At 43.1% G+C, this 17,381-nt stretch overlaps 1 protein-coding gene across 3 annotated transcripts in view; it reads left to right on the forward strand.

Annotated features, from left to right (window-relative positions):
* The first annotated feature begins 2,633 nt into the window (after positions 1–2,633).
* PRDM5 (PR/SET domain 5) overlaps positions 2,634–17,381 on the forward strand; it is a 257,297-nt gene continuing 242,549 nt past the window's right edge. For all 3 annotated transcript variants that reach the window (XM_062199683.1, XM_062199684.1, XM_062199685.1), the window contains exon 1: positions 2,634–2,949. In XM_062199683.1, the coding sequence (XP_062055667.1) occupies positions 2,857–2,949 (93 nt within the window). In that variant the 5' untranslated portion in view covers positions 2,634–2,856. The remainder of the gene's footprint in view (positions 2,950–17,381) is intronic.

Genomic DNA, 17,381 nt, shown 5'->3' on the forward strand with positions numbered 1-17,381 from the left:
CATTTGGAAACAGTCATTAATAACTGAGACACAATCAAAAGAATTTGACAGTATGTGTGGTAAAATAATTAACATAGAATTATAAATCAAGTGTTTCTTGAAATGAGAAAACAAGACCCACACAAGTATACCAGTTTAGATTTAATAATGAGAAGTTGCTTAAGGCATGTCAATTTTTAAAAAAGGATTCTTTTAAAAACAAATTTAAAAGTAAGGAGAAATATGTTTGGAATCATTTCTCTTGTGTCAAGATAACACAGTAAGTCAGGTGCAGGGTAGTACTTTAATCTCAATTTTTTTATTTTCTTATTTATTTTTTTAAGACTGGATTTATACTTCTGATGTGAAGCAGATTTTTAATTTCCCGTTTTTCAAAGATAATTTTGAAAGGTCATTTTTTAGCTTTTAAAGTTTTAAGAAATGACTCATTGTACTTACTACTACTGTCTTATAGGCTTCAAAATCAAATTTCCGGTCAGTATTGTGCATTTTGATTTGGCAAACGCTTGTCCTTTTTTTATGTGTTGTAATGGAACTTATTATTAAGAGATTTTTATTGCTGGTTCCCATGTTTTAGTTAAATCTTCAGAATATTCCATTAAATAGATAAAAAGAACATTGCATGCCTTAATGAAATCTGCTGTTTGCTTCAGCTGTAGCAAAAATGTCTGACCAAGATTCATGAAAAGATTTGCAAAGTTTCTCCTTGTAATGATTTCAAATTTTGTTTAAAAGCTTATATACAAATCTCTCTTTATATATTTTTTCCATTTCCTAATTGGTAAAGAAGCCTACATTCAGAGAGATGAGCATTTTCAAGCTGGCAACCATGTTCCCCAGAAACATAACACATAATGAAAAGAAAGACAGTGTATGCCAAAAACCAAGCATCATCAGTGAATGCAGGCTGTGTCCAATGAGAAGCACAAAATATTTCTCTCTGTCTCTACTGATCAAAAGCTGCAGAAGCTTCTGCACCCAAGGAGCCATGGCAGCACATTTGCCTGAGAACCCCACATGGCTGGAAGATTGCTCAAAGACTGTGTCTGACAAAGCCATGAATGCTCTGGGGAACATGCCAAGGACCCACCCTGGAGTTGTGGTCTGGCTGGCCTTGGTTTTGGCCTGGTTCAAAGGATCACTGGAAAAGCTACTTAGTCCAGATTCTTGTGAGGAACAACAAGGAGCAAAATTAATTCTACACTCAACATAGGCTAGTTTGAAAATCGCAGGTTGCCTCAGGAATGACTCACATTCAAGGAATATGTATTGAACACCTACTGTGTGTTTCAAGGCCATCGGATTTCAAATTTATCCCGAACTTGTTTGTTGATTGATTCATTTCCCCCGATGGAAGTCTGAATAATCTAAGAATATATATAATCTTCTATGGTAAGTCAAAGGGATCAAAATTCAAAGCAATTCAGGTATTGTGCCTCCCTCCCATCAAAGCTACCCTTAAATTCCTTCGAAAGTAATTCATTTATTCAATTCTTCAAAATCTGCAAATACTGCTCTTAGATGACTTTTGAAAACAATTTTTTTTTCTAAATGTAAAATCTGTATTTAAGATCTGCTTATGTTCTAAGGCATTCCTTAATCTTCAAGAAGCAAGGATTATTTTCAGGACGTGTTTGTGTGTGGTCTTTCATTTTGTCAAAATTAAGTATGTGTGTCTTTTTATGGTTTATTAAGGAACACCAATGGGGAACATCAAGTGGTTTCCAAGAAAATACAGTAGAAACTTACTAAAAAGAATTTCTGAAAGGTCGAAAAGTGAGCGGAAGGCTGGGGGCGGGCGGGGGGGGGGGGTCCTCTTGGAGGATGAAACAGGCTCTGAAGCTTCTGAGCGCACGGACCAACCCGCTTTACGAACGCACCCAACAAGACTTGGGCGTCCACTGTTTTGATACCCGGTTCTATCTCCACTATACTCTTCCATCGCCACTGAGTTACGTCTGAAGATCTTTAAGAGGTCTGGTGACTTTGAAGCAAGAGAGCCAAGAAATCGTGCAGGTTTTGAAGTTAGGAACTTCTCTGGGGTTCCCTTACGCTAATGGAATTAGTTTCCGCAGTTTTATTAAACTGTGATCTATTTTCAACTTAAAATGGATTGGTGTGCACCTCTTCCTTTATGCAGTAATTAGCATACTTTTTGATGTTAGAGTTCCAGTCTCTGAAATGACATGGGAAAAAAAAAAAAACACATATGCACAACTCAGACGTGGGAAGCACTGACATTTCCTAGACCCTGGGGGCGGTTCTCGGGCGTCGCCGGAGAAAGTTGTTTTGGAGGCTGGAACTCTTGATAAAGTTGTCTGGGAGGATGCCTCCAGCAGTGTCAAGGCCCATCTCCTTTTACATTTGAAGAGAAGCGCTTAAAACTCCCGGAGGAGCAAAATCGCTTCAGGAGGGCACGAGTCGACCGGACAAAGGCGGGAACGCTAGCGGCTGCGGGTGGCCGGCGCGGCTCGCGGGCCTCCGGCTTGGAGGCCCCGAGGTCGGCCTGGCTCCGGGCTCGGCGCCCGGGCGCGGGTGCGAGCCCCCAACTTCGGGCCAATCAGCGCGCGGCGTCCCGGCGCCCGCAGCGCCCCGACCCGCGCCCCCTGCGCCCCCGCGGCGGCAATGGCAGCGGCGGCGGCTCCGGGCCGAGCCAGACCCGGGACGAGGAGGGGCTGAGCCGCGGGGGATCCTGGAATCGGCGGGGAGGTGGGGATTCTGGGAGGAAAACTCCATTTCCTCCTTCCCCGTCGGCCTCTCCCCTCCACCCCGGCACCCCAAATTTCGATGTGTCGCCTCCCGGGCGTAGAGGGCCAGTGCTGAGGAGGCGGCGGCCGCCGCCGCGCGGCCAGGAACATGCTGGGCATGTACGTGCCGGACAGGTTCTCCCTGAAGTCGTCCCGCGTGCAGGACGGGATGGGGCTCTACACGGCCCGCAGAGTGAGAAAGGTGGGTGACCAGGGGGCGGCCTGCGCGTCCCTGCCTGCCCCGCCGCAGGGCCGGGGGCACACCGAGCGCTTCACCACGCTGGCCCCGCGCCCGGGCTGGCCCCAGCGTCGGGCGGGAGGGCAGGGGGCCCAGCGGGGCGCGGCGGGGTGGCCTCCGCTCGCCGCGCCGCCCTCAGCGGGCCGCGCCACGTAGGTGTCGGCTGCCCGCTGGTCCAGGGGCGGAACTGTCGGCGGCCTCCCTGCGGCGGGATGTCTTTTCCTCTCGCCTGCAGGAAGTGGGTCCGGAGGGAGCCTCCCTCTTCCTCGGTGCCGGCTGTGAGCTGCGCCCTGGCGTTGGTTAGGCACGCGTGGGCGGGTGAGTGCGCCCGCACGCGCGCCGCCGTCGCCTTCCTCCTGGAGGAGGAATTGGTGTGAGCAGAGGCTGCGGTGGGGAGGGGGAGGCCGAGAGCAGCACTCCACGCAGGCCTTTGCATCCCCGCGAGGTGCCCTCCCAGAACGCCTTAGATGGTTTCTGGGAGGTGCCAACCAGCTAGGTCATCTTTGAATTTGTGATCCTTTTATCCTCCGGTTTTTATTATTTTTTTTTATTTTTCTACTTTTCTCTGACTTTGGACCTCGCCTTGCAGAAATTTAGAGACCTGTGATCAGGGCAAGCACATTTCCCATCTAGGAAAGGCCTGAAAATGTTCGCTGTGGAAGGCCAAGGAAGGGAGGTTCCTGGAACATTCCAGATCTTGGATTTGAAGGTTTCGCGATAGACTCCTGTAACGTGTTCTGGACATGTTGCAGAGGTGAAATCTGGAACCACGAAGGCGGCATGGATGCACCCCAGGGAGTGGAGCCAAGATTTCACTGGGCAATAGTTTGTGCTAGGGCCTGTACTTGGTAGCTAACCCCAGAGACACTCCCTAGAGATCAGCTTCAGTCGTCATGTGAGAAAACAAAGTGTAGCGTTTCCTTTCCTCCTGAGTTAGGCTTGGGCCCATGACTTCTGAATCTGATGCTAAAGTTCTTCCTGGAATATGTGTTATCTCTTGTGGAACAATGGACATTGTGAACCCCATCCCTGCCATCTTTGGGGCCTCTGCTGACTCCCTTGGTTAGTAAGTAGTTTGAAAAATGGAGGTTTGGGCACGAATAGGCTTATTCTGGTCAGTTATGCTAGCTGAAGGTTCAGAGGATGCACCCAGAGACCAGGATGCCTTTCATCTTCTGCGCCACCCACTTTCCCCTAGCCTCTGGCCTAAAGTGCAGGTAGAGGGTTAGACAGTGCTACCAAATCTGCAAAAAAGCCTCCACTGACAGCATCCTCCAGAGCAAAACTGGAAAACATAAACACTTTCCCAAATGGGAGTTTGGGAGAATGTGCACATTGTGAAAAACTGAAATAAACATTTTCTCTGAATTAGAGGTGTATTGAATAGATGTTACCAAGTGGTACAATCAACATTATCCCAAAGCTAAATGTAGCAATTATCTAATGACCTCTATAGAAAATTGAAATTCTGCTTTTAATTCATGTCTAGGGGATTTGAAAAATTCCCAAATGGACTTTTCTGTTGGCATAAGTATAATCACCTAAAAAACTAACCACATTTCTTAAAAACATTTAATGCTGTGAATGTAATCTGCAAGCAGATCTACAAAGATTAGAATTGTTAATTCCCATTTTATGTTATTATTTGAATTTTTACAAACAACTGACCAGTATATTTTCTTTTGATATTTTTATTTCAAGTTTTCTTTTTCATGTATTTGATTACTTGGAAGTACTTAATTTTGGGGCATTGAATAAACAACTTCCTAAATCAAATGTTATTGAAGCATTCTAATATTGCAATGATATACACCTATTTTAGTGTAATGTATAGTATATAAAACATTATTATTTATTGAAATATATAGTATGTAAAAATTTTGGAGATTTTTTCATTCAGATCACATCTAAATTTACATCACTGAAAGAGGAGAATCTAGATGATTCAGTTTTTGGCTGGATTTACTTGGTAGATCTTAGTATCATTTGCTTACATGTAAGGTGTGCCATATTGGAAACTGGTGTGCTCACTTGTAGGCTATGTTGATGAAAGAACATCAGAAGTTGCCAACATCTAGGTATCTGATGGAAATAGGACACCACACTGAGCAATATTGATAAAAGGAGTTACTTTACTGTGGGACTTAAAGTCTTGTTGGGAAAATGTTAAATAAATAATTAATTATATAAGAAATGCCCAAGTATATGTTATACAAATGGATTGATTTTGCCAGGCACTGTAGATATTAGATTGCAGAGTAAGTAAGTTTTCATCTGTCAGAGAGACAGAGAAATAGTGCTCTTACAGTTTGACTAGTGTTGTGAGGTTGTGTTAGCTGAGTACTGCAGGAGCTGAGAAAAGGGAGACCTCATACCTGTCCAGGACAGTAAGTCATCAAGGTATCGGTGGAACCACAGAAGGCTTTATGGAGGAGGCAGCTTTTATAATGGCTACTTTTAATAAGGTCTTGATCGTTGAGGACTTTTACTTCACAAGTATTATTTTATTGAAGTCTTCTATTAACCTGATGAGTAGGGTCTGTGATAACCAATTTCTGATGATAATGTGGCAAAGAAACGTTGGCTGGGGTGACACAGACTGAGTGGAAGATGGGTGATTTTAGTTTCAGTGATCCTACCAGGTGTAGTGTTCTTTGTTTGGATGTGGTTGACTGGTTTTTAGGTAGAATTGTTGGAACCAAATTTGAAGCAGTCTTTGAAGGGCCAGACTTGGTGATAGACCAAGAAGTTGCTTCTACATTTCCACTGAAGCAGCCTCGGACAGAGGAGCCAGGGGCAGCCTTGGACTTTCTTGGACACACATTTTGAAGTTTGAGTTTTCTGTTTACTTAATACTTGCACAAGTTGTCTGATTTTACCATATAACAATATTAAGCTGTTAATTATTATCCCCAATTTACAGATAACAAACTCGCTCAGTTATTACTTTTAGCCAGAATTTTGGCAGTTTTCCTTATGCTGACTTTGAAAAATGTTTCTCTCCTTTTTAATCGACTCTTCATTAATGTGCTAAAACCTAACTTGATCTTCTGATATGTGCTTGTACTTCAAAAGGTCATGGAAGAATGGAATGAAAAGTTTACTTAGGTGAAAAAAATTGACATCTTTGCATAGTTTTTTTTTTATTTTTATTTATTTATTTATTTATTTTTTTATTTTTGACAGGCAGAGTGGACAGTGAGAGAGAGAGAGACACAGAGAGAAAGGTCTTCCTTTTGCCGTTGGTTCACCCTCCAATGGCCGCCGCGGTAGCGCGCTGCGGCCGGCGCACCGCGCTGATCCGATGGCAGGAGCCAGGTGCTTATCCTGGTCTCCCATGGGGTGCAGGGCCCAAGCACTTGGGCCATCCTCCACTGCACTCCCGGGCCACAGCAGAGAGCTGGCCTGGAAGAGGGGCAACCGGGACAGGATCGGTGCCCCGACCGGGACTAGAACCTGGTGTGCCGGCGCCACAAGGCGGAGGATTAGCCTAGTGAGCCGCGGTGCCGGCCATCTTTGCATAGTTTTTTGTCATATATATTTTTCATGGACTTTTTGAAGACTCCTTTATATAATTCTTTTCCTTTTTATCTATACTCAAAGTGCTTTAACTTGCATACCCTGCACATAGCAGAGCTATTTCATAACTGGGTTGGGATTTTTAAAAAGAGCTGGACTAAAATGAAAACTGAAGAAAAACAACAAGGAAATAACTTATAAATGAAATAAAATGCTTCTACTGGATTTCTGGCCCCCTAATTCCAGTAAAAAAACACTGAAGAATATTGCAAAGATCCAGGTTTTCTTAAGATATGCACACACCAGCGACACAGCTGGGATAATTTGCTTCTTGGCTTTCTTCCTCCCGCCTCTGTGTTTTTCTGTTTGTCTGCATGAATACTAGTGTATCTCCCACTATGCTTTGCCTTTTTCATGAACAGATGCAACTTGCTAGTTCACACTTTGAAGATAAAGATCTTGTCCACAGCTGCTTTTTAGAGAAAAGTTATTGACAGCATTGGGTTATTAGTTTTCTGTTGCTCCTGTAACAAATTATTACAAATTTAGTGGCCTAAAACAGCATAAATGTATTATCTAATGGTTTTGGGGGTCCAAAGTCTACAGAGTGGGAATGGCTTGTTCCTTTAGGAGTTCTAGGGGAGCATCCACTTCCTCACCTGTTTGCAGTTCTCAGGGGGCTGTTGGAATTCCTTGCCTCATGATCTCCCATCATTTTACCCCTGCTTCTGTTGTAACATTTCCTTCTCTGACTCTGACCTTTCCCTGCTCTTAGAAAGACCATTGTGATTAGGTTGGGCTTGCCAGATAATCTCCCCATGACAAGATTTTTGACATAATCACATCTGTTGAGTGCCTTTTACAGTGTAAGGATGGCCGGTGCCACAGCTCAATAGGCTAATCCTCTGCCTGCGGCGCCGGCACCCCAGGTTCTAGTCCTGGTCAGGGCGCCGGTTTCTGTCCTGGTTGCCCCTCTTCCAGGCCAGCTCTCTGCTGTGGCCCGGGACTGCAGTGGAGGATGGCCCAAGTGCTTGGGCCCTGCACCCACATGGGAGGCCAGGAGAGGCGCCTGGCTCCTGGCTTTGGATGAGCGCGATATGCTGGCTGCAGCGCTCGGGCTGCGGCAGCCATTGGAGGGTGAACCAACGGCAAAAGGAAGACCTTTCTCTCTGTCTCTCTCTCTTTCTCACTGTCCACTCTGCCTGTCAAAAAATAAAAAAAAAATACAGTGTAAGAAATAGGGATTCTGGTAGTTTAGGATGCGGACATCTTTTGGTGGGCCGTTCCTCAGCTTGTCAGAGGAGCTCAGATGACCTGGGACATTTTCCAATGGCCAGCTGAGGTGAGTCTTCCCCATGTGCTGGTCCTGATAAAATTTACCTGTTGTCTGTGTGCTAAACTGATGAGGATTCTGCCCAGTTGGCACTATTGCTTATGGCACAGGTCCATATCACTAGTCTTAATGCAATGAAATGGTTCCATTAGAAAGAGAAAGAGAAAGTGTGTGCAGGGGGCACCAGGATAGAGAAGAATAGATTCTGATGCTGTTCTGAATTATACTGTTTAAAAGAACTTCAGATGTAATCTCATTGGCACATCAGCATTGTACAGGGGAGGACATCGAAGCCCAGGGATCTTCAGAACACCTTCTGCTCATCATACCTGCCTCCTAGATGGCTAGACCTTTCATAATCCCAGCTCCCTCCTTTCAGCTCAAAGCACACACTTTGATTCTCATTGAGGAATTTGTATCCAAGACATTTGGTGAAGTCAAAAAACCTCAGATAAAAATTTAAAGCAGAGTTTGTAAAAATACAATAAGATAAAAGGAACAAGTTGTACAGGTTAGAAAAAACATGAGAAAGATAAAAAAACAAACAAAAAAGAAAAGTAAATAAAACCATGCAGAGGAAAAACCACCATGCATAAATGTTAATAGGAGACAGAAAAGGAAGACCTTTGTCTCTCGCTCTCTCACTGACTAACTCTGCCTGTCCAAAAAAAAAAAAAAAAAAAAAATGTTAATAGGAGAAGACTAGATTAGTGGAATATGGGGCTTTGTTGGATCAGTTTGGAAGGTGACTCTCCTGAAGAAACAATAGATTCTTATCCTAGGGCTAAAATTCTGCCAGTGGCTGTTTGCTTACATTTCCTGGTGACTGATGATAACTAATCTGGAGACTGTAATCAGAGGAACATTAATCTCCCATGTCTGCCATCCACTTATCTCTTTATGTTCACACATTCACACTTCACCCAGTGTTTCAATGTGGCTTTGGATTTCCTGGTGCTACTACAGGTTTAAAACTATATATATATATATATATATATATATATATATATATCACTAATCTGATTAATGCTTTCACAGAAACTTTATATTTTGTTTTTTATAATGACAGCTACCATTCATTAGCTTAACGAATATTTAGAGAGCAATTGCTGTTCTTGGGCATTGGTGGAAGGGCTAGTGATCCTGTACTCAGTGTGCATTTAAGCCCTGCAGCAAAGACACAGGTGGCTGTTATGTTGTTATTCTTGTTCTATAGATGCAGAACAGATGTTGAGGAAGGCTATACCAGTGATGAGTAGATTAATCCGCATTTGAACTGAGGTCATTCCACGTAGAGTTTGAGCATCCCTAATCTGAAAATCCAGAATTCAAAATGCTCCAAAATGTGTAACTTTGTCAGTGCTGACATGATGTTACAAGTAGAAAATTCCACACTTGACTTCATGCGATGGGTCATAGTCAAAACACAGGTGTGCTAAATATATCGTATAAAATTACCTTTAGGCCATCTGTAAAAGGTGTATATGAAATATGAATGAATTTTATATTGAAACTCGACTCTTATCTCCAAGATACCTTATTATGTATATGCAGATATTCCAAAATTATAAAAAAATCCAAAATTCTTTTGGTTCCAAGCATTTCAGATAAGAGATACTCAACATTTATCTCTTTCAATAAAAATAAATAAGTAGTTTTTTCTGTGACTGTAAAAATGCTGTATTCACAAATACAAATGCACACTTTTCAAAAATTATTACAAAATAAGAGAAAACTCATTTTATCATCTAGCATTTCTTTTTTTTTTAAAGATTTATTTTGAAAGGCAGAGCCAGAGAGAGAGAGAGAGAGAGAGAGAGAGAGAGAGATTTTTCCATATGCTAGTTCACTCCCCAAATGACTGCAATGGCTGGGTCTAGGCCAGGTTGAAACCAGGAGGCAGGAATTCCTTCCTTGTCTCCCACATGTGTGGCAGGAGCCCAAGTACTTGGGCCATCTGCTGCTGCCTTTCAGGCACATTAGCAAGGGAACTGGATAGGGAACAGCTAGGACTCAAACTAGTGCCCTGAAATGGGATACCAGCATCTTAGGTGGTGGCTTAGCCAGCTTTACCATAATGCTGACCTCCGTGATCTAGAATTTCTCATTCAACAACATCTTGTTGAAATTTCCATAAATCATCTACTTTGGGTCTGTTATTTTTAGTGATGGAATATATTCTTTGCCGTACATGTGCCAAAGTTTTCATTGATTCATGTGTTGTTTTACACAATTGTTCAACAAATATGCCAAGATCTGCATTAGCCACTTTTGGGTTTGGAAAATAGATCTTCTGATTCTTTTGGAGTTTGAATTATAGTGAGGGGAGAAATAAACAATAAATGTAGGGGTCGGCGCTGTGGCACAGTGGGTTAACGCCCTGGCCTGCAGCGCTAGCATCCCATATGGGTACCAGTTCGAGACCCGGCTGCTCCACTTCCAATCCAGCTCTCTGCTATGGCCTGAGAAAGCAGTAGAAGATGGCCCAAGTGCTTGAGCCCCTGCACCCATGGGGAGACCTGGAAGAAGCTCCTGGCTCCTGGCTTCGGATTGGCACAGCTCCGGCTGTTGTGGCCAATTGGGGAATGAACCATTGGATTGAAGACCTCTCTCTCTCTCTCTCTCTCTCTCTCTCTCTGCCTTTCCTCTCTCTGTGTAACTCTGACTTTCAGATAGATAAATAAATCTTTAAAAGAAAAGAAACAATAAGTGTAGAAAAATTTTATTCTATATTAAAATGTAGTAAGTGCTGTGGAAATACAGTAGAGGTAGATATGTTTGATTTGGTGGAGCAGGTAGGGATATGTGGGAGAAATTCTATCTTGGGTGGCTCTGTTAATCCTCACCAAATTGGCGAATCATGGGCAGTCACATAAAGGGTGCCAGCAAGTTAGCCAAACATATTTCTGGGGAAGAGCATTCCAGCCTGGGGAGCAGCTTGAACAAAGGTCTTGAGGTAGGAGTTTGCCTGTTGTGTTCCAAAACAAGTAGTCCAGTGTGGCTGGAATGGAGTGAGCGAAGAGGCAAGCCTAGAGGAAGAGGGCAGAGAGTGGCCAAAGGGAAAAGTGGTAGAAGGAAAGCCACTGTCTTTGGGTCTTTGAGGTCCTTGTCAAGACTTTGACTTTTCCTTTGAGCAAAATGGGGAGCCACTTGCAGAGTTTTGAGCAAAAGAATGACATACACTTTTCAAGGATTACTCTCTGGAGAACAAGACTTGTTAGGATTCTATTGCTGTTTAATCCATGAGGGAGATGATGTGGCTTTGATGAACATGGTGGCACAGTTGCCAGAGGTAACTGGAATATGCTGATGGCATTGCCTAGGGAGTGTGAAAGAAAAGGAAGGATCAAGGATAATTCCAGGTTTTAGCCTGAGGAATTAGAAGGTTTGGATCCACCAGCTGAGATGGGGAAGATTGTGCATGGAGCAGGTTTGAAGATGAGGAGTTCAGTGTGAAGGTATATTGTCTTTGGAGATGTCTACTAGCACAACAAGGGGTATGTCAAAGAGGCAGGGAATGATAGTCACATACTTGAAATTCCTCCTTCGCATCCTGTCATTGTCCTGTATTTTACTTTGTACAGTTTTAACCTTACAGTGCATTTACAGCATTTTTCTTTTGGACCACAGTTATATTTTAGAGCAATGAAAAGTAAGACAAATGTCTTTACTATATATCTTTTTTAAAAAATTAAAAATACTTATTCAAAAGGCAGAGTTAGAGAGAGAGAGAGAAAGAGAGAGAGAGTGATATGGATGGAGATCTTCTGTCTAGTGGTTCGCTCCCCAGATAGTTGCAATAGCCAGGGTTGGGCCAGGCCAAAGCCAGGATCCAGGAACTCAATTTGAGTCTCCCATGTGGCTGGCAGGGTCCTAAGCACTTGGGCCATTTCCATTGCTTTCCCACTTGGCATTGGCAGAGAGCTGGATAGGAAATGGAGCAACCCGGACTCCCACTAGTCCTCATATGGGATGCTAGCATCACAGGAAGTGGCTTACCCAGCTATACCACATCACTGCCCACCCCCACCCAAAAAAAAAAAAATTCTAGAGTTCTTCATTTATTTCATTTGAATTAGGTTTCTCCCTGGTATCACGTCCCTTCTGACATTTTTGTGTACAGGTCTGTTGGCAGTGGGTTTTCTCAGCTTTTGCTGGTCTTCCGCCATGCTCAGGTCCTTCCTCCGCAGTAGAGGGGAATAGTGTTGCTGTTGGTGCTTGGTAGGCTGATGGTGAGGGATGTGGTGAGAACAGTCCCTGTTGTCTTGTTCTGGCCTCACTCATGTTGGCTTTATCTGCATCCTGCTCCATTTCCAGAGGGAAGCCAAAGTTTGTGTTCATGAGTGGCTGGTATTTTGTGGGAGAGCCTTCCTGTCACAGCCTCCCAGTGGAAGGAGTCTTTCTGTGTCTGAGACCTAAGTGACTAGGTCAGTACTGTTTCATGTGCTTCTTCCCATAGCAGTAGGTTGGGGTGACATGATTTGCTGCTTTATCTTGTTTGTTTGCAGTGGCTAAAGGCTTTCTCCTTATGTGACACTAAGGTCAGGGTGGAGTTGTGGGGCACAGTACCATTCTTGCAGCAGCTGCTGTCCCCCTCCTGCAGCTGTATCACTAAAAGAGTCTCTGTCCTCATTCCTGTTTCTCTGTCTCTCTCAGATCGGGAGCTCCTTAGAAAAGAGTCTGTGAGAGTCTGTGAGCTCACTGGGTCTGGGGCTTGTGGTAGTTAAACCTTTCTTGTTGTCTGATATTCTGCCTTTGCAAGTTGTTAATATGTTAGCTGATTTCTTACCTGCGCTTAAGGTGGCTAACAGCTCTTCCTTCTGTGACCTGCCATAGATAACCAGTTATAGGGATAGAGAGGGAGAGATAGAAACAGGCAGAAAAGGGAGAGAGAGATTTTCCATTTGCTGGTTCACTCTTCAAATGGTCGCAACAGCCAGGGCTGGGCCAGGCTGAAGCCAGGAGCCTGAGACTTCAGTCAGGTTTCCCATGTGGTTGCTGGGGCCCAATGACTGGGCCAACTTCTGCTGCTTTCTCAGGTGCATTAGCAGGGAGCTGGATTGGAAGTGGAGCAGCTAAGACTCACTTGCACCCATATAGGATGCCGGCATTGCAGGTGGAAGTTTAACTCGCTATGCTATGATTTAGTTACCCTTCTCCTTTTGTACAAGCAGCTGTGTACGATTTTATTGTTTGAGAGCTAGAGCACAGCGATTTTCTATGCAAAAGCATACAGTTTCTCCATGTGTTTCCCAGTTACTTTTCTCTTTTTTCTTCCTGCCCCTCTGCACCCATTTAGCTTTCAGAATGCACTTACCTGTCTACTTTCCTTCCTCAGAAGCTTTTCGGTGTTGATGAACGGTGTGTTACTAAAAAGTAAATTCCTATGGTTCCAGCAGTTGTTATTGAGCTTAAGTTTTCCACACACCCTGTTTACTGTTGTATATAAATTGTGTGTGTGTGTGTGTACCAGTTATATATTTTCTTCCATTTTCTGCACTTTCTTCTCATTCACTTGTTTAGTTAGATAGTCTTTTTAGAGTTCTTTTTTTCATTAAATAATGTGAGTAATATTCTCTCGGGATCTGCATAGATCATCAGGTAGCTCTTCTTCCACCTGGCTGTAAAGGATTTCTTGACTGGGTAAATGATTTAAAAGATATATCTTTTGTTTGTAGTTAGTAGATGTTTTCCCAGCATTTTGGCAGGTTCCATTGGGAGTGTGAAGTTATACTTTATAAATAACCTCTTATTTCCACTTAGAAGATTGTAAGATCTGTCTTTAATTTTAAAAGTTGTGTTTATTTTTATTTACTTAAAAGGTGCATGTACACAAACATATTGAGAGAGTAGGAGAGCAAGAGCGAGAGCAAGCGTGTGAGAGAGAGAGATCCATTGATTCACTCCCCAGATTCCCTTACCAGCCAGAGTGGGGGCTGCTGAAGCCAGGAGCCCTGAACTCAAATGGAGTCTCCCATATGGGTAGCAGTGATCGAAGTATTTGACCCATTACCTGTTGCCTCCCAGGGTGCTCATTGGTAGGAAGCTGGAATGGGAAGTAGAGTTGGGATTCTAACCTAGGCAATCTCATATGGAATGTGGGCATCCCAAGCAGCATCTAGAGTTCAGGAGTTTTACTAAAAGGGACAAGGCTCTTATCATCTAGCTTGGCCATTTAATCTACAGAAACAGATTTATCTTCAGTTTAGGAATATGTCCTATTTTATTGTCTGTCAACTCATTTTTCTTTTACTGTTCTACTCTTTTTGTATGTGAAATCTCTTGGGCCTGTTCTCCAAATGTCTTAATTTTATTTCTCCATACTTTTCCTTTTTTTAAAATGTATTTCTGGAATTTGACTCTTGGCCCTTCCTTCCTTCCTTCCTTCCTTCCTTCCTTCCTTCCTCCCTCCCTCCCTCCCTCCCTCCCTCCCTCCCTCCCTCTTTCTTTTCTTTTCTTTTCTTTTCTTTTCTTTTCTTTTCTTTTCTTTTCTTTTCTTTTCTTTTCTTTTCTTTTCTTTTCTTTTACAGGCAGAGTGGACAGTGAGAGAGAGAGACAGAGAGAAAGGTCTTCCTTTGCCGTTGGTTCACCCTCCAATGGCAGCCGTGGCCGGTGCGCTGCAGCTGGCGTACCACGCTGATCTGAAGGCAGGAGCCAGGTGCTTCTCCTGGTCTCCCATGGGGTGCAGGACCCAAGCACTTGGGCCATCCTCCACTGCACTCCCGGGCCATAGCAGAGAGCTGGCCTGGAATAGGGGCAACCGGGACAGAATCCGGCGCCCCGACTGGGACTGGAACCCGGTATGCCGGTGCTGCTAGGCAGAGGATTAGCCTATTGAGCCTCGGTGCTGGCCCCCTTCCTATCTTTCAGTTCATTCTCTCTCTATTATTTATTTTCATCTACTTGAACGAGAGAGAGAGATCTTCCATCATCTGGTTCACTCCACAAATGCCTGCAACAGCCCAGGGCTGGGTCAGGCTAAAGCCAGGAGCTAGGAGTTCCATCTGGGTTTCCCCAGGTGGCAGGGGCCCAAGCACTTGAGCTATCATCTACTGCTTCCCAGAGTACATTATCTTGACACTGGATTGGAAGCAGAGGAGTAGTCAGGAGCCAGAGTGTGGGCCACAATGCCTGTTCTACCCTAAAAAATATTTAATTAGAAAGTCATGGTTTTAACACTGAGAGAGTTTTTTGTTGTTGTTGTTGTTTTTGAGTGCTACAGTTGAATTACCTAGGTAATTTGGGTATTTCCTTTAATTGGAGTATTCTGTCTGCTATAGAAGTCCTATTTTATTGAGTGTGGGTCTCATTTTTCAGCCTGTTCTGCTGTATGGCAGCTGGGCTACTTTGTATAGGCTGTTTCCCTTGGTTGGTTCATTGAACCAAACACATATTTAGGGAGAATCCACTGTGGTGTCAGTCCTGCAAGTGGTAGAAGGCAAGGGGTCTCTATTCCATGGGCCTACCCTGGAAGATAGCCTGTCAGCTCTCTGATATCCTCCTACTTTCTTGGGCATCAGGGACTGGGGACAGTGTGGGCTGTGGTCCTGCTCCCCATCTCTGCCTTTCAAATTCTTTGTGGCATACCCTAGTTTCTCATTCTTAGTCCTGGTTCCTCTGCTGCTTTCTGGTTTGTTACACACTGCACTGGAGAAGATATTCCACACTAGTTCTCTGCCATCTCCCTATGCCTCACTTAAACACATTTACCCACAGATGTCGGCAGCAGTTATTTTGCTGAAAGGAAGCTAGTAGCTTAGGGGGTGAAAGGGAAACATGCATATCCAGGTTGCCCTACTATCCACACTCTTCCTCACAGCACTCTGGTGCTTTCCATTTCATATGTATCTTTTATTTTCTAAATATGCAAATGTTTATATAATAGATATGCAATATCTAAATATGTTACATATAAATATTACATATTATATAGTGCATATCATAAAGAATTCTGTTTTGTCTTGGGCACCACTATATTTCTTGACATTGCTGTGATTAGCTGACATAAGGGAAATAGCTGCAGTAGTAAGAACTTTGGCATTTATGTTTTGTCCCTACAACAGCAGGTTGACAGGTAGATATTGACTATCTTAGGTTCAGTGACTTAAAATGTCAGGGTGGAAGTCTTTCCAATTCTCTTGGTTTCAAGATGGCTGCTTCAGTGCCCACTGTCATACTCATATTCCAGATGTGAAGAAAGAGGTAATAATGGAGGTAGGGGGTATAGTTCCCGTTTGACTCAGCTTCACCTAAGAACTTTTGTAGCAGTTCTGTATAATGATTTCTGCTTGTAGGTCATTAGCTCTCATCTCCTCCAGATATTTGCAGTTTTCCACCTGGATATATTAGTGTCTTTAACAAGGTCAGTGTTCTAATACTAAGGATAATAATGGACATAGGGAGACCGGCATTCGCAGCAGGAAAAGAAGATTGGGCTTTTTTCATACTGAACATTTTAGAAATGCATTTAATATAGTGAAGGCCTGATTGCATTGCAAGAGCACAGACATGCATAGTATTTTAACAAAGAAACGCAATTAAATTCTAAGTGGGGACCCTAGACTCCTTCTGTGAAAAATTATCATGATTTCAAATTTAAATGATTGAAACTGCAGACTGATTCACTTTAATATCATTATTTCATCTGCATGTATGGATTTTTATTTGCTGAACAATTTCAAAGTAAATTACGCACATTATGACAATTCACCCCCTTTATGCCTCAGCACAAAGACATTCTCCTAAATAGCTGTTAAAGCATTTTAACATCTAACAAAAGCAATGACGATTTCCTAGTGTTTGCTACCACTAGTTCATATTCACATTACTGTAGGTGCCGCCAAAATGTTTTCATAGCTACTTATTTTTGAGCCATGACCCATCAAGGACCACACATTGCCTTTGGCGATGTCCATTCAATGTCTTTTACCGGCTTTCCCTCTGTCCTCCCCCTTTTAATAACAATGACTTGTTGAGGAGATCAGGAAGTTGTTTATAGTGTATCTGGCATCTGAATTTATGTGCCTTTTTTCCCAACCCCAGCGCTTTATTTAGCTTGTTTCTGTATCTTTGGTATTTCTTTAATCTGGAAGTTAAATGTAAACATTTTTGGCAAAAATACATCATGAAGTATTTACTGGTTTACTTGGTATTGCATTGTAGCAGGGGGCATATGATGTCTGACTTTCTCACTGTTAATGATGTCCATACTGGGTTAAGGTGATTTTTCTATTGTACAGGTACTATTTCCCCTTTGTGATCAGTAAGTAATCTCTGGGCTCTTCCTGGATGGATATCTTTTTCACTATTAACCTTCTACTTAATGGTTTTAGCAAACATTGATAATCGTTGCCCAAATCAACTGTATTAGGGATTTCAAATGGTGACTTGCTAACTCAGATAATTCTCCCTTTATGTAAGTGGAAATGGGCATTCTACTCTCTGTCATCCATTGCTACTGTCTGTCTTGACCTTTAAATAATTAATAATTTAAATTAAATAATGTATAATTTAATGATTTTAATAATGATGGCAAATGAGTTGT

This window comes from Lepus europaeus, chromosome 8, assembly GCF_033115175.1.
Source record: "Lepus europaeus isolate LE1 chromosome 8, mLepTim1.pri, whole genome shotgun sequence".
NCBI classification, from domain to species: domain Eukaryota; kingdom Metazoa; phylum Chordata; class Mammalia; order Lagomorpha; family Leporidae; genus Lepus; species Lepus europaeus.